General features: G+C 32.4%; 1 protein-coding gene across 6 annotated transcripts in view; it reads left to right on the forward strand.

Annotated features, from left to right (window-relative positions):
• The window catches only part of shep (RNA binding motif single stranded interacting protein alan shepard), a 312,235-nt gene that overhangs the window by 80,969 nt on the left and 206,735 nt on the right, over positions 1-24,531 (forward strand). The window contains exon 1 of one of the 6 annotated variants that reach the window (XM_075381473.1): positions 16,244-16,718. The exons of the other annotated variants lie outside the window; for them this stretch is intronic. Coding sequence (XP_075237588.1) covers positions 16,665-16,718 — 54 coding nt within the window. The 5' untranslated portion in view covers positions 16,244-16,664. Of the gene's footprint in view, positions 1-16,243; positions 16,719-24,531 lie in introns of those variants that run through there. 6 annotated transcript variants of the gene reach the window in all.

A 24,531-nucleotide genomic window follows, 5' to 3' on the forward strand; every position in this document is an offset into this window, starting at 1 on the left:
CGGAGCCAGTAAATGTTTGTGGGTGCCCATAGAAAACGAGTATTGTGAACTATATTTTTCCATTGTTTCCGGACTAGTTTTGTGTCAGTTGAATTTAGTCTCTGGTGTTTTAGGTCGTCATCAATTTTATTGATCCATATGTTTCTTTTGGTGCAGTTTATTGGATCTGATCTGAAAAAAAAAATCAAAGTTATTGTGAAATAAAATTCGATGTACTTTTCATCTTAATTAAAAAATGTTTACCGAGATTAATAATTATTAATAAAACAATATACAGGGTTATCATAAAAGAATGGTGCGGTTTCAGTAATTCATAGGAAGATTGTAGGGAAATTTCTAGATGTTATATCGGTATCCCTGAAAGTTTCCAACCCAAAAGTTTGTTTATCAGCAGTTGTAACGATAACGTCAGTTCTTGTATTGTTGTTGCGGTGAGTTTACCGAGTTACTATGTTCTCGGATAAAAACAAAGCAAAGTGTGTTTTATTGATGGCTGAATTAAAATCCGTAATTTTAGTTCAACGTGCGTTTCGACGTGAATTCGGAAGAGATCGACCGCACAAAAATAACATAACACGTTGGTTCAAACGATTCGAAGAAACCGGATCGGTTAAGAAACAGAAATCAACCGGCAGACCAAGTGTACCGGACGAAACGGTTGAACTAATTAGACAATCTGCAATTAGAAGTCTTGGGATGTTATCCCCCGTCGAAGCGTCGAATTAGGTATTCTAAAATCAACAGTTCACAAAGTTTTACATAAAAAACTGAAATTACTCGTTTATAAAATCCAGATACTGCAGGAATTGAAACCCGATGATGGTGTAAAACGTTACAATTTCGCTGTTGAAATGTCGGACGGAATAAGTGAAAACGAATCATTTTTGACGATATAATTTTTACAGACGAAGCTACATTCCATGCGTTAACAGACACAGTTCACGAATATGGGGCACGCAATTATTGAGAAACAACGTGATTCGCCTAAAGTTAACATTTGGTGTGGTATGATGAAAAATCGTGTAATAGGGCCTTTCTTCTTTGCTGAAAAAACAACTAATGAAGTTGTGTATCTTGACATGTTAACCGATTATTGCTTTCCTCAGACGGATGTACTCGAAAACATTCATCGACTTCATTTCCAACTAGATGGTGCTCTCCCGCACTTCAATGAATTGGTCACGGGCGCTTTGAACGAAAAATTTGGAAATCGATGGATAGGCCGGCAAGGCTCCATACTTTGGCTTCCAAGGAGTTCAGACCTGATACCTTGCGATTTTTTCTTGTGGGATACATCAAAAGCGTTGTTTAAAAAAAAAAAAAAATTCGCGACTTAAACCGCTTAAAAAACAGGATTAATGAAGCAATGACAACCATTAACGAAGAAATGTTAACTAATGTTTGGAGAGAAGTTGAGTATCGTTTGGAAATTTGTCGAGTGACTAAGGGCGCGCATATTGAAATTTATTAATTATGTATAAAAATGTTTGCGACGACAAATTTGAAAAATAAAAAAACATAAACTGTAAGTAATTCTGTTTTAATTTAAGCCATGTTCAAAACCGCACCATTCTTTTATGATAACCCTGTATTTAAATTTAAAAAAAAGTTAAAAAAAATATTTTATATGTGAATTCGCATCGAACCGATGTGTGTTTGGTTACGGATCCGAGATGTTCTCACTTACACCACATAACTACTTGAGCGACGTGAAACATAATTAATATATAAACTAATATAAAAGGCCGATGCGTACACCACAAAAAAGTTTAATGCAGTGTGGTGTCCACCATAATGCAATTGTATTACTGTCCACTAAAGAATTGGAAGATCGTAGTATCTCACTTTCAAATGAAGCAAAAAGTTTAAGTTTAAGTGAAGCAGAAAACGTGTATGTGTAATGTAAAAGGTGTACAAGGAAGTCATGTGGTTTTCATTTCAGATTTTTTTGTTACAAGAAAAAAAAGGTGTTTTTTCTCATATGTATTGCGCTAAATAAAATTTGATTTGAATCTCATACTGTTATGATTTGTTTTGCTGCAAGTTTTTAACAAGGTTAAGTGTTATAAAGAAGTGTACTTGTGCGAACATAATTTCAGATTGTTGTTGAAGTTACGATAATATTCCTCATCTACAAGGTTACAATTTTATCCATTACCTAATCTACAAGGTTACTATTTTACACATCAAATTGTTAATCAGTCGGTTAATTATCTAGATATCGGGGCGTATTCCAGTAGAAAAGGATGATAAAAGTAAACTATAACGAGAATTAAGGTTCGGTATGATTTGTATATTGCTCGATGTGCAATTCTTATTATAATGTCAAAACGATACCATTTCCCACCTGGAATATATTCTTACTATTTTTTTAAGGATATGAAAATCTCCAACGATCGAATCAGAAACGTTCGGTTTGACAAAAAAACTTCAGAATGGATCTTAACCATGTTGTATCTTGAAAAAAATAACATTAGTTCTTCGTTAGCATTTGTTATGTAAAGGAAAATATTTTTTTTCAACCTGATATACAGGGTGTCCCACGAAGAAACTTTTACGACATGTTCTACCGGTGAAAATAATGAAAACAATTAATATCAACATAGCTCTGGAAAAGCTTTGTTTTCGAATTACGGCTAGCGAAAGAATTCACCCGGATTTCAGCTCTTCTAATAAAAAGAAGTCTTATTATAATTTTTGGAACTCAAATTATGTAAGTAAGTGGTGGTTTCTGATGTAATTTGAGCGGTAAATAGGATAAAATACGAGGTGTAAGTAAGGAGACTGGCTTTTTACTTACCAAAGTTTTTATTTTTTTCAAACAACAATATTATCCCCTTCAAAGTAGTTCCCTTGGGCAGCTATACGCCGGCGGAGTCGTTGTTCCCACTTCTGGTAGCAGCGCTGGAAGGCTTCAACTGGTAGGGCTTTTAACTGGTCGGTCAGAGTCTTTTGAATGTTCTCCAGATTTACAAAATGACGTCCCTTTTAAGACACGTTTCGGTGTCGACGCCGAATTTTGTGTTTTACGTCAGATATCTTAAAAACTACTGGAGTAACAGTTCTGGAATCTGTTTTATCCTATTAACAGCTTAAATTACATCATCTTGACCTCATAGGGAAGACAACCTACGCCAACAACTGCGTTCCGAGCTTACCGAAGGTCCGTTATGGGCTTTACCGAAGGTCATCTTCGAAACCTCGGCTTTTGACATATTCCAGTTCGCCTCGGTCAGGATGCCACCGATGCGAATGTCACGAAGTGACATTTCCAGAGGTGTACTACTAATTATTGAACTCATAACAATCTCATACAGCTCATCAAGTCTTAAGCAAGACTTAATATACGTAACCAACAAAGGAATTGAACTACCTATACGTAGAAGGCAAAAGTGAGTTCAACACACAACACAAAACATAAAAATATTACGTGGAACAATAACAACACAGTAACATTGAAACGAAATAAAACAAAAGGACAAGAACAACAACAAAAACTTAATTTATAAATCAAAACATCAACAAAAATAGAATAAAAGAGAAATCCAAGCAGAGTTCTAGATCACCTCAGCATTCCTTTCCTTTGCTAAGTTCACTACAAAACTCTCCATTATTGCCCATTCGGCCTGGCCTCTAGTTTACACGGAGATTCAACGCCGACCCGATAAGATCAAGTCGACGGATGGTCTCCGTACTCATTAACTCGTATTTCAAACACTCATAAAGAACATGGTAGGTCTCGTCCAATTACATCAGAAACCACCAATTTTAGTCCTTAATTTTGGTCCCAAAAATTATAGTACGGCTTCTTTTTATTAGAAGAGCTGAAATTTTTTCGGTAGCCGTAAAGCGTTTTCAAATTTAAACAGAGTGATAAGAAACGGGAAATTTTGAAAGTTGTGTTGGTAGCCGTGGGCGATTGGTACCACTTGATAAGTGGCGCCAGCCTCTCTAACCTAACCTGCCATTTAGTTGTCATGGATCCTTGGAGTGGTACGCAACGTGCATTTGCTATCAAAGCGTTTTACAAAAACAATGACAGTGTGGAGAGAGCGGGTAGAGAATTTCGCCGTCATTTTAATCTGGGACGGTACGACCGTGTTCCATCAGCACATGCAATTAAAACACGGATATCTAATTTTGAGGAAACCGGTTCGGAAATGAAAAAGAAACCTTCTGGCCGTGAGCGAACCGTCCGTACACCACAGAATGTTCAAGCTTTACAAGATGCTGTCACACGAAGTCCACATCGGTCAATCCGTCGTCTCTCAGCATCTTTACGATTGCATAGTTCAAGTGTTCGAAGAATGTTAGTGAATGACTTGCAATACCATCCGTACAAGTTGCAGATCGTCCAGGAACTGAAACCGAACGATGGAGTTGTGCGAACACAATTCTGTAATGTAATGCTTCAGAAGATAAACGGTAACGAAGACTTTGTTCACGAACTATGGATGTCAGACGAAGCGCATTTCCACCCCAGTGGATTTATTAACGAGCAAAATTTCAGATACTGGGCACAAGAAAATCCTACGCGGCTACACCAGCGTCCGTTGCACAGCCAGAAAGCGACCGTGTGGTGTGCTATGTCATCTTACGGTGTTATAGGGCCTTATTTTTTTGTGGATGACAACGGTCTTGCGATTACAGTGACGTCGGCTCGTTACGTAGCCGTGCTTGAAACCTTTGTTGTGGAAAAAAAAAGAGATTTCCACCGATTCTTAACACAGCCTGGTTTCAAAAAGACGGAGTAACGTCACATACTGCACGAATATCGATGGCAGCTGTACGCCGATTGTTTGGACAACGTTTCATTTCACGAAACGGTGACATCAGCTGGCCTCCTAGATCGCCTGATCTCTCGGCTTGCGATTACTTTATGTGGGGTTACCTTAAAAGCAAAGTGTTCCACAGTAGACCTGCTACAACGGATGAACTGAAGGCAAAGATCCGAGAGGCAATTGCGGAAATTCCAGTTGAGATGTTACGTCAAACCATGAACAATTTAACGAAGAGACTTCGTGAGTGTTTACGTAGAAGAGGAGGTCACCTGCAAGATATCATCTTTAAAAAATAAACTAAAATGTATGTATCCTAAATTGGCAACATTTGTACAATTACATGAAATAAAATTCATTTTATAAAATAAATTTTTCATTAACGTTATTTAATTTTTAATATTTCCCGTTTCTTTGAATCACCTGTTATTTATATGAAGGTTTTTTTCATTATTTTCACCAGTAGAACATGTCCTGAAAGTTTCTCTTCTTTTTAGGATATCCTGTGAATTAAAATCGATAGAAAATGATTGATTAACAACTTGTTCTTTAAGAGGATAAGCTGTGCTTTTTTTGTTGTAATTTTTTGGGGGGGTGAAAAATATCCAATTTCAATGATTAATTGGAATAACATAGGCACCTTGTGATGAACTTGAGGTACTCCTTTGATTAGATTATTTTTAACTCAATTTACTGTTCGTTTTCATGGGTATATCAACTTTTATTATTTAACATGTGTAGAATTTTTTGAAGGTAATAAAGTGTCTATTATATAAAATCAAATTCTTTTAAGATGTCTATTTATATAAATATATAAAATAATAATTATTATAATTATTTAAATTCTTATAAAAATTTTGTTTAAGCACGTGATGTTTTGTGGAAGTTAATGATTGATATTAATTAATAAATAATAATTATTAAGAATAAAATTTAATGATGTAATAATAATTAAAAATGTTAATTAGGTTTGTCCATTGTATTTAAATTATCAGGAAAGCTATAAATCTTGGTGTCTTACATAAAATATGTTTTTTTTTTTTTGCTTTTATGCAGAAGTTTTATATGTATAGTAAATAAACATTAAAACATCTTAACCTTGAATTTGTTTTATGTAATATTATTAATATTAAAAATTTGTTTCTTTTGTTTAAAATTTTAGACGTCATTTTAGATGAATTTTAAAAAAAAAAATGATATTTTAATGGGAGGAAAACAAAAATTGCGAATGAAAGGCCAAATTTTTATTTTCAAAGACTGTACCACAAAGATCGGGAAATTCATTTCATTTCTGTTTTTTCCTAATATAATTTCCATGCCTCATGGGGGGACGGAATGCCTCGAGCTCGTTTTTAAGGGCATCGGATGCTCAGATGCTCATCCACCACGTTAATTTAAACCAATATCTGTTTCGGTTCAGCCTGGCAGCTGATGAGCTGTACGTCAGCGGGGAGGTCCAGTCAAATGAACACCTGATGTTAGACTGCCCTGCTTTTGGGAGGGGCCTGAGACCGGGCCACCCTGGAACTTAGAGGTCGGGGAAAATTGGCCATTCACAAGCGACGAGAGCCGCATTAACGGACCGTGTGGGAGTTCCTTGATGTAATTTACTTAAGGAAAGCCTCCTACCGCACTGCTATGGGAAGACTACCTAGAGATATACAGGATCATTCACGGGAACCGGATGTTTTTAAAATAATCATAAAAAATTGAATATTTACTTTAAAAAAGTTTTATTGGTACTGAAACACTTGTTAAATCAAAGCATTTGTACTTACTTAGAACGAAAAATTATGTCCGGCAAGTGATGTCCATTTTGGGCAATACATTGTTGTAGCCTTTCACGGTAACTGGCCTCAATTCTTTGCAGCATGTCTGCATCAATCTGGGTGACGCGATGACGAATTGCGATCTTTAGGTCCTCCAATGTGCGCGGTTTATCGCCGTACACACGCGATTTCAGAAAACCCCACAGAAAAAATTCACAACTACTCAAGTCGGGGGACCTAGGGGGCCAAGGAATGTCGCTGAATCTGGAAACGATCCGTCCCGGAAACAAGTTACGGAGAACAGCCATCCTTGCCCTCGCTGTAGCTCTATCCTGGTGGAATAACACATTTTGAAAATCGATTCCCCGGTTTCGTAACTCAGGGATGAAAAACTTATTCAACATCGCAATGTAACGATCGGCTGTTACAGTTACGGCAGCGTCATTTTCTTCAAAAAAATACGGTCCAATAACACCGACCTTTCCTATTGCACACCAGACAGTCAGCTTTGGGCTATGAAGTGGTCTCTCGTGAAGCCGATGCGGGTTTCTTTCTGCCCGATACCGGCAATTTTGTTTATTGACGAAGCCATTCAGATGATAATGGGCTTCGTCACTCATTAACGATAACAAATTTTCATTTTCTTCAAAAACGGTAAGCATTTGTCGACAAAATTGTAATCGCTGCGTGAAATCTTGCTCGTTTAACCGCTGCACGACGGCTATCTCGTAAGGATGGAAATGCAGGTCTGTATGCAGAATTCGTCTTACCGTACTTGTGCTCATTTGAAGCGCTGTTGAATGCCTCTGAATAGAGCGTCGTGGGCTTCTGACAATGGCTTCCCTTACTCGTTCGATGTTCTCCGGAGTGCTAGCAGTTCGTCGGGGACCCGGTGGTTTTTTCTTCAATATTGAACCGCTTGTTCGAAGGTTGTTTACCCGTCGCAATATTGTGTTACGAGAAGGGACACTTGCATTACGATGGATATTAAACTGACGGCGGAAATCTCGCTGAACAGCAGTTACGGATTCGTCATTTCGCACAAAACTGTCATACGCGTACATGCGTTGGTCTAGCGTCTACGGCTCCATCTCAACGACTGAAATGTAAAGCTATGAACAAAGGAAACGTCAGACACCAGCCACGTACCCCTCCCACCACGAACGCCCGAGTACAACTCACTTCAAAAACATCCGGTTCCCGTGAATGACCTGTATATGGCTTACCATCAGCCAATTAAGGCTCCAAGCGCTTTAATATGATGGACAGGTACTTGCTGGCATTCATCGACGTAGGCGTGGCAGCGAATTGCTGTGTAGACGAAGTAAATTTTAATTTATGGATGTAAAATATATTTTTAGTAGTTGACGGGGTGCGTCTACCCGTTTTAGTAAATATATGACAAGTGAGCGGTTGGGACATGTAAGCCGGTGGTGTATGGCACCTGACTTATTCCGCTCACGCTGTAAGGTAAGCTCTAGGAACTATTTAGGACACTGTCGCTAAACTGTTTCGAGGCTCAGTAGCCGTTTGTGACACATACATTAGGTCTTATGCTTTAGAGCGACCGAATGGGGTGGTGGCGGGAGAAATGCCGAGCAAACCAATGTACATGCCTCATTCATTTTTTTTTTTGTCTTCAGTCATTTGACTGGTTTGATGCAGCTCTCCAAGATTCCCTATCTAGTGCTAGACGTTTCATTTCAGTATACCCTCTACATCCTACATCCCTAACAATTTGTTTTACATATTCCAAACGTGGCCTGCCTACACAATTTTTCCCTTCTACCTGTCCTTCCAATATTAAAGCGACTATTCCAGGATGCCTTAATATGTGGCCTATATGTCTGTCTCTTTAACTATATTTTTCCAAATGCTTCATTCTTCATCTATTTGCCGTAATACCTCTTCATTTGTCATTTTATCCACCCATCTGATTTTTAACATTCTCCTATAGCACCACATTTCAAAAGCTTCTAATCTTTTCTTCTCAGATACTCCGATCGTCCAAGTTTCACTTCCATATAAAGCGATGCTCCAAACAAACACTTTCAAAAATCTTTTCCTGACATTTAAATTAATTTTTGATGTAAACAAATTATATTTCTTACTGAAGGCTCGTTTAGCTTGTGCTATTCGGCATTTTATATCGCTCCTGCTTCGTCCATCTTTAGTAATTCTACTTCCCAAATAACAAAATTCTTCTACCTCCATAATCTTTTCTCCAACTATTTTCACATTCAGTGGTCCATCATTGTTATTTCTACTACATTTCATTACTTTTGTTTTGTTCTTGTTTATTTTCATGCGATAGTTCTTGCGTTCATCTATGCCGTTCATTGTTTCTTCTAAATCCTTTTTACTCTCAGCTAGAATTACTATATCATCAGCAAATCATAGCATCTTTATCTTTTCACCTTGTACTGTTACTCCGAATCTAAATTGTTCTTTAACATCATTAACTGCTAGTCCTATGTAAAGATTAAAAAGTAACGGGGATAGGGAACATCCTTGTCAGACTCCCTTTCTTATTACGGCTTCTTTCTTATGTTCTTTAATTGTTACTGTTGCTGTTTGGTTCCTGTAAATGTTAGCAATTGTTCTTCTACCTCTGTATTTGAACCCTAATTTTTTTTTAAATGCTGAACATTTTATTCCAGTCTACGTTATCGACTCATTCATTTAAAGGGCTTAATTCCACGTAAATATTTTCCTAACTCTTAAATCTGTATTTGATACTAGGAGATTTCATTTTTGCTTTGATGTTTTCGCTTGCTTATGCCAATCTGCTTTTAATGTGTACATTAGTTTGTTGATCATTTGTAAATAGCATTTAAACAAGAAAATTTTCCATATAGGATACAATAAATTGTATCCTTATCATTTATCTATTCCTTTATTATTGTTTTATCTGTCTTTATTTATTACCTTTTTTCTTTTACGTATTTCTAACTTTAACTTCTATCAACAGTTCCTTAGTGTTCAATATTCTTCTAATATAGTTTTGATTTCTGTCAAAAGAATAACATCTCCCCATGACACATCCTTATAATATCTGAACGGACGAATTAGCGATTTCTACAAATTCTATTGAAATGTGGTAAAAAAATAATATTTATTGTATTATTGTTTCAGTATTTAACTTTCTCGGTTAGGATATCAAATCTTAATCAAAAAATATATCTAGTAACATATAATTTACCGTTAATTTAGTAGATACTAATAGACCCGGCAATGCTTCTACTATATATATATATATATATATATATATATAGAGAGAGAGAGAGAGAGAGAGAGAGATTGAGAGAGTGGGGGAGAAAGAGTTTAAATGAACACAATTGAAAATTTGAAAAAAAAATTAAAAAACTGAACTTCACAAATTTTACCTTTCACTTATTCTCCTTTCCCTTTCTAACCTCTTCCTTTCACCCTTCTCCCTCACCCCTCTCCAAGTTTCCTTTTTATCCTTACCCGTTTTCCCCTTTTGTCTTTCCACCTTTTCCCCCGTTTTCCATTTCCCCTCTTCCACCCCTTTTTTTTCGTAAATCAGTCCATTCGTTTTTTGGTCTTTAGCGGACACACACTCCGTTGGATTATTGTTTGTGGGGATGGTTGAAAAATGAGGTTTACAAGCAAAAAGTAGACACACGCGATGAACTGATTGCTCGCATTCTCAACGCTGCAGTTATAATCAAGGAACGCAAAGATACCGTTAGACTGGCAACACAAAATCTAGAACAACGCGTAGAAAAGTGCATTGAACACAACGGTGACATTTTTGAAAGTTATAAACCACATGAAATGCTACTTGTAAGCAGCATTTTATCATTATCATAAAAAAAACAATAAGTATTCTTTCTTCCTCCAGTTATTTTCTACTGTACATAACGAAAACTATTTTTCAATCTGTTAAAAATTAATCTGTTTTGTTGCTAATAAAAGTCGACATGTTTAAAATTTTATTGGTTTTCTGTTGACATTATTTACATCAATTTTCTTATAATTAAGTTCTCTACATTTTATGTTTAAAAAATGTATGATTTATTGCCAATTTAAACGTTATTGTACGTCATACGTAAAAAAATGTGTTTTTTGACCTTATTTTTGGCGTTTTATATGGGATATTTTGGAAACTAAGACAGATATACACTGGGACCTATTTTTTTTTCGATTTCCCAGCTCAAAAACCATAAGAAAAAATCGAATTTGTCCCTTAATTGACCTTCCCAGAATTTCCGAAAATCTTAATTTACCCGGAGGAACTGAAACTCGGACAAAATCCTTCATCCTGTATAACTCGCTAACGAAGCGTTTTCAGACCTATGTTTATATGAAGTTTTTTCTTATTTTTAGCTTCTAGAATGAGTTGTCAAAGTATTACTCTATCCTCCTGAATCACTCTGTATATACAATAAGTAAAGAGGATATATAAGTAGCAAGGTTTAATATGAAAACATTTTACGTTGTAAATGGTGGGTCAAACTTAGGTCTTCATTAATTAAATTATGTTCCTGTTTTATTGTAATAGCTATTACATCCAAGTATCTTAGCTAAAATGTTTTTAAATTGTGTTAAATATATTAGTATAATTTGTGTTATATTATTAAAAAAAAAATTATTACACTTTGAGGGTGATTTTTAATTGATTGGAATGCGGGTCTATTCTAAGTTTTCAATGGTTGTTACGAACTATTGTTGTCACATTAAACGTTTAATATTCATTGACAATAACTTGGTATCTAAAATAGAGTATACGTATAAATTTATTAAAAATAATTTTTTTATATGTAGGGCACTAAAAAAAAAAAAAAAAAATACGAAATATTAGTGTAACCTGTGATATTGAAGAGGGAATGTGTGTTGTGATTGGTTTACTTTTTATTCGCTTTCCTATTCTTAGTAGATAGTTACTGAAGTAATCTTTAGAGGGCGGTAAATGTTATATGTAATCTGCGATATTAAACGAGGATTTGTTTTTTATCGGATTTCCTATTCTGAGTAGATAGTAATTTAAGAAATCTGAGAGGGCGGTGAATGTTAAAGGTTTAAAAGGAGTTATTTTTTAACGTTTTATGGAATGGAATGGAATGCAAAGTTGGCAGGAGTTTATTACTCCCTACTTTATCGCAGAACCTGGACAGAGTCCCTTGCTGCTGGATCAGTCTAATCGGGCTTGGTTTTAAAAGGGTTATTTTTAATCTCGGATCTAGTTTTTTCAAGTTTTGTCTATTATTAATTTAGTGAATTTAAGACGGATTTAATTGCATTCCAATCCGTTGTTTAACGTTTTAATGAGGGGTTTTCTTTTAAATGTATTTCTGAAATTTTATTTTGTATTCTATGCTATTATATAAACAGGTTGAGGGTGTTTGTTCGAGATAAACCAGAAGACTACTCGATCAATCGTAGCCAAATTTTTACTTATGGATTTCTGGCATAACTAAAAAAGGTTTTAGATAGATTTTCATAAGAAAACTACCTATTGTAATTGGTACCAAAATTCGACTTCTGGAAAATTTCGACATATCTTCGTATTTCACATCCCCCAGATCCCATAACCACAAAAAAAAAAATTAAAACGTAAATTCAAACGTTTAGATATATGCATGCACTTTCTTGTGGACACGATAACTGCTTTAATTTTGCGCCAATAACATTCAAATTGATACATAAAATATAACGATCCAAAATTTCGATTGAGTTCGTTAATGGGCAAAATCGGACCACGGTGGAAATGGGAGGGCTTTTTTGAAAAACCAAAACATCGCTATAACTTTTATTAAGTAAAATATCGAATTCGGTTAAAGTTCCTACTATTCTTTGGATAAGGGCCTAAACCTATCTAAGTAAAGTTTTTTGATATCACCAACCATTGACCTAGGAGGTGGAAAAAATGGGTTTTCGAAGACAAAAAAAATCATACTTCCCTTAATAAGCACAGTAATTCGAATCGTTTTAAAGTGGTCGTTAGTCCTCTAAACATTACCTAAAACTTTTGTCTTTAACAATTTGTGATATGACCAACCTTTACGGCAAGGGATGATCAAAGCGTTGGTGGAGTTGTAAGAAGATGGGACTTGTCGTATGCTAAACTTTTTTCACATGCAACCATTGTCATATTGAGTAAATTTAAAGTTTTTCTTAACTTTAAGGTGGAAATCTTTTTTATCCCTTACTTAGCACCGGTGAAATCTATCTCCGCCTTCCGGTTTGCTGAAAGAGGGATTTTTTATATATTTCATCTCTCTCTCTCTCTCTCTCTCTCTCTCTCTATATATATATATATATATATATATATATATATGTGTGTGTGTGTGTGTGTGTGTGTGTGTGTGTGTGTTTTATGGTGGGGAGATAGATTTGCCGTTTGAAGTACAAACTGTAATGAATTGAATTAATAAACTGTGAACTGTGAGAATCATTGTGTGAGCTGGGTTTGAACTGAACGATTCGAATCAATCGAATGAATAATATTTTTAAAAAATAATAGAAAAATAAAATAATATTAAATAAATTTTAAAAGAATTTCTGTTTAACAATAATGGGCTTTCCGTGGGGACTGCGTGTGAGGCTAGAATGGTGAGGTATGCGAGCAACTCGTGTGAGGCTAGACCACTATCAACCGGTAACATAGGGGCTGCTCCTGGAACGCTGTTTTTGGAGATGCAATGAGGTGATCTTATAATATTTATATATATGAAAACAATAATATATCGATAAAAAATTAATACTAAAGTACAGTTACTGATTAAAATACGAAATACTATTGAATTTATACGAATCCATCCTGAAATGTTACAGAAAAGCAACGGAAATATTTTACGTCGGACAGAGTCATGTTTATATTGTGAAGGTGGGAATTTCAAACAATTACTGTAACTTAGGTTTGTTATTCTGTTACCAGTGATATATTAAAAAAACTCACCGGGTTGGTCTAGTGATGAACGCGTCTTCCCAAATCAGCTGATTTGGAAGTCGAGAGTTCCAGCGTTCAATTCCTAGTAAAGTCAGTTTTTTTATACAGATTTGAATACTAGATCGTGGATACCGGTGTTCATTGGTGGTTGGGTTTCAATTAACCACACATCTCAAGAATGGTCGAACTGAGACCGTACAAGACTACATTTCATTTACAATCATACATATCATCCTCTGAAGTAATACCTGAACGGTACTTCCTGGAGGCTAAACAGGAAAAACAGAGATGTTATGTTGGTAAACCCACCGGGTTGGTCTAGTGGTGAACGCGTCTTCCCAAATCAGCTGATTTGGAAATCGAGAGTTCCAGCGTTCAAGTCTTAGTTATTTTTACATCGATTTGAATACTAGATCGTGGATACCGGTGTTCTTTGGTGGTTGGGTTTCAATTAACCACACATCTTAGAAATGTTCGATCTGAGACTGTACAAGACTACACTTCATTTACATTCATACATATCATCCTCTGAAGTAATACCTTACGATCGTTCTGGTGGCTAAACAGAGAAAAGGAATACATATCTCAAATTTTTACTTCCTTGTACGAAGTATTGTGATCGCGAAAAACTTCAGTTTTCAAATTTCATTAAAGATTTTGACCATCCCTGAATCCATTTTGACTAGTTTCGGCGTGACATCTGTACGTATATATCTCTAGCATTACTCAAAAACGATTAGGACGTTGAAATTTTGGATTTAGGACTGTTGTAACATCTAGTTGTGCATGTTCGTTTTTTATTGGAATCGACCCAACCAAAAGTGTCCAAAAAAGCCCAAAATCCAAAATAAATTTGGATTTTTCTTATCTTTAGTAAAAAGTCCTTATTGAGCGCTTTTCAACGATATAACATAAGTGGTACTTATTTTCATTGGTTTCAGAGTTATAGTCAAATGAAATTTTAATTAATGAAATACAATGTGTTTGGGTTTTACAACAGAAAGGCACGTCGGTTCGAATCAGACTTTATCTCGTTTTTTTAAAATTTAAATATATTGATTTATTAATAATTATTAACTTCTGATTGTAAAAAAAATTACGATAAATAATAACTCAGTAATATGAAAAATATCCGAAGTTAATGAAATAAAATTTTACTTACTTTTCATTTAAAAAAAAAAAAAAAATGTATATGTAATTTAATAGGCGTACAAGGAAGTAATTTGGACGCACATCAGATTTTTTAATTAACTTTTCAACAGTTGGGATCGACATTGCGTGTAGCGAAATGAATATATAATTTTTTCATAGTTTTAACCAAACATTCCCAATTTTTTAAATAAATTTTTACAAGAAATAAACATTTTTATAACGTGTAACGTGGCACTTCTAATAGCGTTTGTCTCATTAAGAAACGTACTGAATATATCGGTTTAGAATTTTATAGTTCAGAAATGGCGCGTAATTTAAAATACTATTATTGAGATACCGTACCTGTATAACGGTAACTCCCATCGTGGGGTAGTTTTAAAGTCATGATTTTACATCTTGAAGGTTCCGGGTTCAAATCTCAGCCAGGTATCTTTTTTTTACACGCTATAAATTCTCATGTCATATTCCTCCGCGATATCTTTTAGCTTGAGAAGAATATAAATTTAATAATATATTCTAAGGGAAAATTCACATCAGTAATTACTTGTATTGACGTAATGTTTTTGTTTTTCCCAATTTATTTGTTTAGATCATAAAGATAATAATTATCGCAATAAATAAAAACCCTATAACATTGTAACTTTATAAGAGTAGGATAAATTTTGAATTGGGAAATAATTTTTCACGCGAAAATTTATAGAAAAGATAATAAAATATAAAATCTGATTACAAATATAAAAAAAAAAAATACATCAATTATTTTTATGAAAAATATTGTGAATCATTTTTATTCAATTCGAAGTTTTTTATGTATTAAAATTGTTTTTTTTTTTATTTATTTCAACATTTTTTTTATTCCAGGAAGTCATTAAGAAAGTAAAAAAAATTGTTCTTACGTTTAGCATAAAACTGTAATATAATTTGATGTAAGATTCGTCTTACTATTAAATATATCGCTTTTTAATAAGAGAAGTCGATTTGTGCGTAGTAGAATAATATATGTCAGGTTAAATAGAAATATGTATTAATATTTTTTATATCATGACAGTTTACGAATATTATTTTATTTATTGGGTCTTTTTTTTTCTCAAAAATAAAAAATACCATACTTACATTTTGAAATTAAGTTTAATTTAAAGTCTTCTTTTTTCGAAAACAACACATGGTTTAGAAAACAGTTGAAATTATTAAGGGTTGATATGAAAAAATGGCAAAAAAACTAATTCTATCTTTTTTTTTTTTTTTACTGGAAGTGGTTTTATATAGCGGTCATAAAACTTTGCTTTTGAGAATGACCGATGATAATTAGTAGATCAACTTTTTTTTGCAAATTAACTTATTTTGACTACAGTAGTTCTTGTCAGAAAAAAGTTACAGTACCGGTATGTCAAAAAAAAAAAAAAAAATTATAAAAAGTTTGTATTTTTATTTTATTTCTTTTTTTTGTAATGGGAAAAAATATTACGGTACGTTGATTTAAGATTTCATTAAAATAATTTTGCTGAATGAATAGAATTTTGCAGTGGGCGATGTCGATGTCTCATTTAACTCTGTATGGTTTCGCTATCTAACGGCGGCATTTGTAACTACAACAGACCGGCATTGGCAATATGGCTGTACGTGGGGAGTGGCCGATCGTTTAGTGTACTGTTTGTGTAGTCCGTCAAATTATCGTAGTGTTTAGTTGTAGCTGTAAAAACAATTATAAAAACTTATTAATTTTGAAAACTTACGCTATCAAGTTTTGTAGTTTTAATTCAGTGTTATTAACATAAGTGCCAGTCTTTCTTTCGTGTGCCTGTCGGTGTTTTTTTTTTGAGTTTTTCCTGTAATTTGACGTATGCTGAAGTTGTCATTTTTCTCGTCTTGACGTGTACGGTATAATTTGTGGTGTGTCATTTTTATGTTTTTATATCTGTGATTTTGTAGTGTCGTTTGTATTTATTATATATAATCGATTAATAATCGTTTATGTTACGCGATTTGACTTAAAATATATCTGGTATTTCGACAAATGTTTATTTTTTTCAACTTTATTAATCGTTCAACATGGCTGTGAGAATGGAAAATTCCGTATCAAGGAAAGTCAACTACAAAGTGACTGTAAGTACTGAAAACTATTTTAATTCGATTACGTAATAGTATTCAGAATTTAAAATATTTTTTATCTACGTGAAGTCACATATTATTCGATTTTCTTATCTGTTAAATTCATACTTAGAAAATCGTCTGCCTACATTTATTCTTATGATCACTATATTTTATACAACTAAGTTAAATGCTTTATGGGCGTGTTTTTACGAATTGATATAATTTTCTCTTCCACGTTTAATTATTAATTATTTCTGTTAAATGTTTTGTCTTTTCGCAGATGTTTGAATTATTATTTAACTAAGATTTGTAAGGTGTTAAAAAGGATTTTTTGAAATGCCTTCATGTAACATTATTAATATCTTGTATTTCTATTTTTTATTTATAACATAGGTAGTTCTTTAAAGTAATATATTTTTTTAATTTCTAAAATATTAGTACCTCGTAGGATAAAAAAAATAAAAACGTAAATAGATGATCTGGCTGTATCACTTGATAGGCGTTGTCTATGATTTTTTTTCATCGTAGTGTATAATTTTTCTATATTGTATCTTTATTTGATTAGATGCATTGTAATAAAATTATTTTTGAATTGTTTGAAGCATTACATTGCAGAGATTTTATAAATGTTATTTTACCACAGTGTTAAGTTACCTTATTGTATTATATGGCAAGATTTTTTTGTTTTATCAGACTTCCATATTTTATTTTATTACTATGCATTTCTGTGGATGATTTAATGCATGTGTTTGTGTGTGTGTGTGTGTGTGTATGTATTATATATGACACATAATAGTTCTATTGTTCCAGTACTCTGTCCCCTACTACCTTTTTTTAATTTATACACATTTTTTTAAATTATGTGTTCACTTCTGAATTGTGTTTTTCTTTGCACATTTCACTTTTAATAAATTTGTTGTTTTAACTTTAGATAGTTGATTTAATTATTAGTATGGTGTGTAGGTTTTGTATTAATTTTTAGCTACATTTTTATTTTAAAGCAATCAGATTTTTTACTTCAAAACTCTTTATTTTGTGATGTATTCTTGGGATGTCTTTATTTTGGTGAATATTTTATCTTTTACAATAATATTTACTTTATGTTTTTTTAATTTTAGTATTTTATGAAGTGAAACCTACAACTTTATAATATGGAAATACAAATCTTTACAGTAACCACACCCTAACCATTTCTTAAATTCAGTTCATGATTATACAAGAATTTATTGGATGTTGAAAATGTTGCTTTTGGTTATTATTTATTAGTGTATTATGTGTGTCAAACTTTATAGTATAATATAAGCTGATTTTATTACGTTGTTTTGCCGGAAGCAAGAAGTTCAAACTGAAAGTTAATATGACTTCATAAAAAAATTTTTATATTTTTTTCTCGTTAGATTTATATAGTAAATTAATATTTTAACCATGGAAATTGTTTCTTCCCATTTTTTTAAGTTGACCTTGGAATTGCCCTGTTTTTTATTTTTCTAAAAAAATTGGTTAGAATTCATAACATATCTGCTTTCTAAAAGTAAAGTTAGGTACTATTTTTACATTATTGAGAGGTCATTTTTTTTTTCTTTTATTTATGTTGTATAATTTCCAAAAGTTATTTATTTAATTAAATTGTTTTCCAACATTTATGTAACTGGTTGGCTGACAGCAGCCAAAACTCTGTCATAGAAGATCTCTGTGAACAAGTTGTCTATGACAGTGGCTGATGTTGAAAATCTGTTGACAATATTTGAATGGTATTTGTTTGTTATTTGCATTTACCCACAACCTTATAATTTTTTTTATACATATACTGCTCTTGTTGCCCATTACAGTTATACACATATGTACATGGTTTACTTTGAAATGATAGAATCTAACTGCTTCAAGTATGATCATACAATATACTCTTCATTATTTAACTTAAAAGAGCAATTCTTCTTTAAACCTTGGTTTGATGGCATCTATTATTTTACTAATGGATCTGTTGGAAATAATTTGTTTGTAGGAAATTTATCTATTTGCGAATTCTATTGATATTCACAGTTTTGTAAGCATGTACTCAGCAATATTTTTATATATTGATTAACATGCCTTCATTTCCATCCATAATGATAAAATTATTACAAATTATTTTGAAAAAGTATTGTTTTAACTGTAATACTGGTATGCATAACTCTTATGTAGTCTTAATTCTCCCAATCAAGAATGGTGTTTATATACTTATCTTCAGCTGTTGCTTGCTTAGACCATTTCATTGATGGTTTGCTCAATTACAGCTCTTTGCACCAGCTATAAATGAAATGAACTGCCTTTAGAAATAGAATGCGTGTATTTTCAAATTAGTTAATTATTTGGTTGTTTTTTTATATAATTTTTTTTGTTAGAATATGATTGTAAGTTTTCTGACAAAACAAAGCGTTCCCCTTTGTGCATTAGAACTCAAAATTGTATTTTCTTTTATGTTTTTTATTTGTAATTCTTATGAAACGTATGGTAATTGTTTTGATACATATAATTTCTTGATATATGTACTATTTTAATGATTGTAGATGATCTGACATCCTAGTGTTCTTAATATCACTCATTTTCAAGCATAATAATAATCCCTTGCAATACATACTAAACTGAACTGAGGATTATAGTTGTGTGTTATTTTATGCCATAAAAACAATTTGTACCCAGATTATTACATATGTGTTATAACTGTTAATCTGGAATGACTTACATTGTTTATTTGCTAGAAGTTTGTTTAGATCATGTATTTTATGTTAATTTATTACGTCATTTACTACAAATTAAAATTTTTGTATAATTTTGTAAGGCTTTATAAACCATGCTGTCTGTGGGGTGGTCTTTTATATTTCATTTTGTTCGGAGAGGTGATTTTACCTGATCACTGCCTAAGCCAAAGTTGGGCTTTCTCTGCAGCCACTGGACAGGAAGTAAAGTTTAGTTAGGACTGTGGAACTACAGTTATAATTAAATCAGACATGTATCACCTCTAAACATTTCCACCATCTCCTTAGTGTAAACTAATAGGTATCTAGTTAAAAGCCAAAAAACATCCTTTAGAAAAAGGGTCAAGGACATGGGAAAAAGTGAATTGTGAGAAATGGATTTTGTACTCATAGATAAACCTTTATTTTTTCTGTTTAGCTTCTGGAACCACCATAAGGTATTACTAAAGAGATTGATGTGTATGAATGTAAATGAAGTGTAGTCTTGTACAGTCTCAGGTCAACCATTTCTGAGATGTGTGATTAATTTAAATCCAACTACCAAAGAACATCAGTATCCACAATCTAATATTCAAATCCATATAAAAATAACTGCCTTTACTAGGATTTGATCCTTATAGCCCTTGACTTTGAAATCAGCTGATTTGCGTTGGTGAGTTCATCATTAGACCAACCCGGTTGGTTAAATGAATGAACTGTTATATGCTCAAATGAATTTGCTTTTTTACTGAATTCAAAATAATTACCGGAACAGGCTTCTTTAAATGTAGATTAGGCAGTAGTAAAGTTCTGTGTTGGCAGAGCTATTTATTATAAGTAAATAAATAAATCTTAATCTGATCGGTACATTATAAAACGTATAGGATTGGATAGAAAAAAGGAACTTCACCAGCATTTGCCTGGATGGATCAAGGAAAACCGTCGTAAAACCTTGATCAGAACGGCATCACAAAAACACATTTAATTTTAAAATAAAAGATAGATTTGATAAAAGTCTGTATTAATTATTTAAAATATAAATAATATTATATGTAAACTGTTTGGAATAGTAATTGAAGAATAATAATGCCTCTTCTCATTATTTGAAGTATTTGTGTTGAGTTATATGAAAACAGTTCTGTTTTGATGATAGAGCTGTTTTTTAGGAGATATCATTTTAGCAAAGATTTTCATAGAATTCTGTAGCGGTTTTGTTTTTAATTCGATTTGGTTATTTTATTTGTCGTTATAAATAGTTTAAAAGCACCCTTCAGCTAATTTCTTAGATTTTTATTTAATAATAATATTATATCTAAAAATTGGGAAAATTTATATATAAAAAATGGAAATATACAGAAATAAGAGTTATGTGTTTTGATTTAAATTGAAAATTTATAGTTAACAAGTCATAAAAGTATGGCTTTTACGTTTTGTAGCCAACATTTTCATTATTAACTTAGCTTAACTAAAATTGTGAAAAAAATTTTTATGTAGAATTTGAATTATTAAGTAGTTTTATAGTAACATAGTAATGGGACCAACATCCATTGCATTAAACTTAAGTTTTCCCAGTGCGATAGCTATATTCCACTTCTTTTTTTTTGTGACATTAACTTCATTAATAAGCATAAAAGTTATTATTGTTCACCGGTAAATAATATGAAATGCATTCATAAGCAATATTCAATTCATAATCGAATTGTCATTTTCGTTAGTTTAGAAATTCCTAGGTAATTTTTTCATTGTTGTTAAATAAAATGTCACTTTCTTTAATGATTCATCACATATTTTTATTAATAAGAAATTATAAAATCAATTTATACATTCCGAACAAAAGGACAACTCTTTACTTGAAATTTAGGTTGTTTTTTTTTTTTTTACCATGAACAAGTTTTTACATTACAGTTTTTCAAAACATTGTCTCTCGAACATAATAATAAAGATAAAAAAAATTAGTGTTTTTATTGAAAATTAAAAATAACCAATGATATGCCGTTACATCTACCTATGCATTTTTGAATTTCTAGAAATAGAAATAAATCAATTTTTCAACAGTTTCTGTTTAAATTATATTGTAGCTGTCAAAAAGTCAACTGTTACTGGCTTGAAAATTAAGGGAAATTGTAACTTATCCTAAAATCTTTTGGTTTTTTGTAACATTTAAGTTTTTACCATAAACTAATGTTTACGATCATCAGTAGATACATTGAATTGTGTTGTAAAATATTTTTTTTTTTTCATTAGCAATTTAAATTATATTCTTTATTTTTAGGACAAAAATGCACTTTACTTGATTTTTTCCTTATCTATTTAAATAAAAGACAGTCTTCGTTTTGTGTGTCTGCCCCTCAAAACCTTCTTTTTATCCTGGCACTACAACATGACATGGGCTTTGATCACAGCTGGGCCTCCACGATCCGTCTCCAATCTTCCTTGTCTCTCACCACCTTTCTCCATCTTCTCACCCTAATTGCTGTGAGATCCTTTGTTTCATCATGGAGCCAGCATGTTCTTGGCCTGCCTCTTCTAGTCTTGTCTATTCCTTCACGCACTATCCGTTGTTGCAATCTCTGTTATGTCATTCCTTCCACGCGACACAGCCAACTAATTCTTTGTGACTTTATTACCCTTGCCATCTTTTGCCCTCGCTGTATTCCCTCTGCTACCTGATTCCTTCTTCAAAAACAGGTCTGTATATTCTTATCATTATTTTCCTTTAGAACACCTTCAGAGCCTTAATGTCTCCCATGTTTAAGGTCCGTGGTTTGCATCCATAAGTTATGATTGGTCGAATTAACAATTTAAACTCAAAAACTTCTTAACCAGTTCCATTGAAATTTTCACAATTTATTATTATTCGGGAGTATTTTTACATGTTATTAGTTTCATAATATTTAAATTAAATAAATGTGTGAGGAAGTTGATATTGACTTAGTAATCAATATAGATAGTAGCTGTGATATTTACAATGACGTTAAGTATAGTAAAAAAAGTTTTAGGTTATTTATTTATGGTTTTTTTTTGTTTATATAGTAGTGAGATTGGTGAGGTTTGAACTGTGGTAAATATTCTGAGGGGCGTTAAAAGAAAGAAAGAAAATTAATAGTGAATTAATATTGTACATTTTATTATTTTTGTAATATAATTTGTCAAATATAATAAAAAATTTATTTAGTTCATACACTCAAATTTAACAATAGCAAAGCATTTGTGGGTTCACTAAACTAGTGTTTATTGTTTATACTACAGTGTTTTAAACTACAGGTTATTATTTTTTAATATGGAAAGACTGTATTTTGTGACTAAATATTTTACTCTTTTATTTTGCATATTATAAAGATCTTGTCTAGATCGGTTAAGTAAGTGTGTTATTCCATTGTGTTAAAAACAAAACTGTTCCACCATTTGGCTGGATTAACTAAGGGAAACTATGGTAAAATCCCTTATTTGTAACAGTGTAATAGAATATACGATTATAAAATAAAAAAATAGAAAGCACTTAAAATAGTTATTAATAAATTAAATTATATAAATAAATGGTAGATTAAATATGGGTAAATATTAAGTAAATGTCGGCCTTCGTGGCGCGAGTGGTAGCATCTTGGCCTTTCATCCGGAAGTCCCGGGTTTGAATCCTGGTCAGACATGGCATTTTTAGCCTCCAAAAATTGTCATTCATCTATCGTCTAAAGTAATACCTAATGGTAGCCCTGGTGGTAAAAAAATCCGAAAATATTTGAGCATATTAAATGAAGGTGTAGAAAATTCATTGATAACTTAATATTGTTTCTCTAAAAGAAAATCTTTTAATTATACTTTGTGAATAAACTGGTGACAAGATTTCTTAAAATGGTTCGGTAATTTGTTGAAATTGTCTAGGAAGTGTAATGAGGTTTTTTTTTAAGATAAAGTATTATATTGAAATTTGTTGCTCGATTTGTTTTAGAAGGGTAACTTAAAAGTACATGAACATTTATAGACGCCAAAGGATGATCAGATAATCCACTTTTTGTGTCTTGAAAATTCATTCTAATTTTTTTGAGGGAGCTACAAGATTTGTTTTATATTTTTAACTAGTTTATTTACCAGCATAAAAAATTTATAATAATTCTGGCATATTAAGATGCTTATAAGCATTCCTGTTTTATGTGAAGGAAGAATGGTACGTGTACCTAAAAATAATTGATTATTTCTTTTAAGGTTTTCTTCGTGATATAATAGGATAGAATTAATTTGTTGTTAGTGTTAAAGCAGAATTTAATTTAAAAAAATCTTTGTTTTTTTAATTTATACCTTAATTTTGTACTTTTTTCGTTTAATTACTTCCATCGCATGTTACTTGGCTGGGGGCCAACATTTCCGAACTGAAACGAATATTATTTTGGCTAAACTTATGAACCCTAGTCAAGTAACATTGTTGCTCGGTAGGTTGTGGAAAAGGCTGAACTTCTGAGAGAGAGTTTATATGCTTCTCATGTGCTCTTTCCCCTTCCTTTAGTTTTTTTCCAATCTACTCATATTATTTGGCTAGGTTTCACAGGTTTGAACACAAAGAGCAATTTACTCGAATCGAGAAATATTGGTTTACAGAAAATAATCGCACCAGTAATCTTCCGAAAAAGATTTGTGCCCAAATTATGTTAGTATGAAACGGGAATGTAAAGGAAATCGCTGAGTCTCTGACAAATTGATACAATCAAAGGTTATTATGAATGAAGAATTAGAAACCTAATACTCTTTGTCACCTAGTGGATCTGTAATCACTACATTTAGACTTTTTTTTTTTTGTCTTCAGTCATTTGACTGGTTTGATGCGGCTCTCCAAGATTCCCTATCTAGTGCTATTCTTTTCATTTCAGTATACCCTCTACATCCTACATCCCTAACAATTTGTTTTACATATTCCAAACGTGGCCTGCCTACACAATTTTTCCCTTCTACCTGTCCTTCCAATATTAAAGCGACTATTCCAGGATGCCTTAGTATGTGGCCTATAAGTCTGTCTCTTCTTTTAACTATATTTTTCCAAATGCTTCTTTCTTCATCTATTTGCCGCAATACCTCTTCATTTGTCACTTTATCCACCCATTTGATTTTTAACATTCTCTTAT

The sequence above is a fragment of the Lycorma delicatula genome, chromosome 13 (genome assembly GCF_047948215.1).
Source record: "Lycorma delicatula isolate Av1 chromosome 13, ASM4794821v1, whole genome shotgun sequence".
Taxonomy (NCBI): Eukaryota; Metazoa; Arthropoda; class Insecta; order Hemiptera; family Fulgoridae; genus Lycorma; species Lycorma delicatula.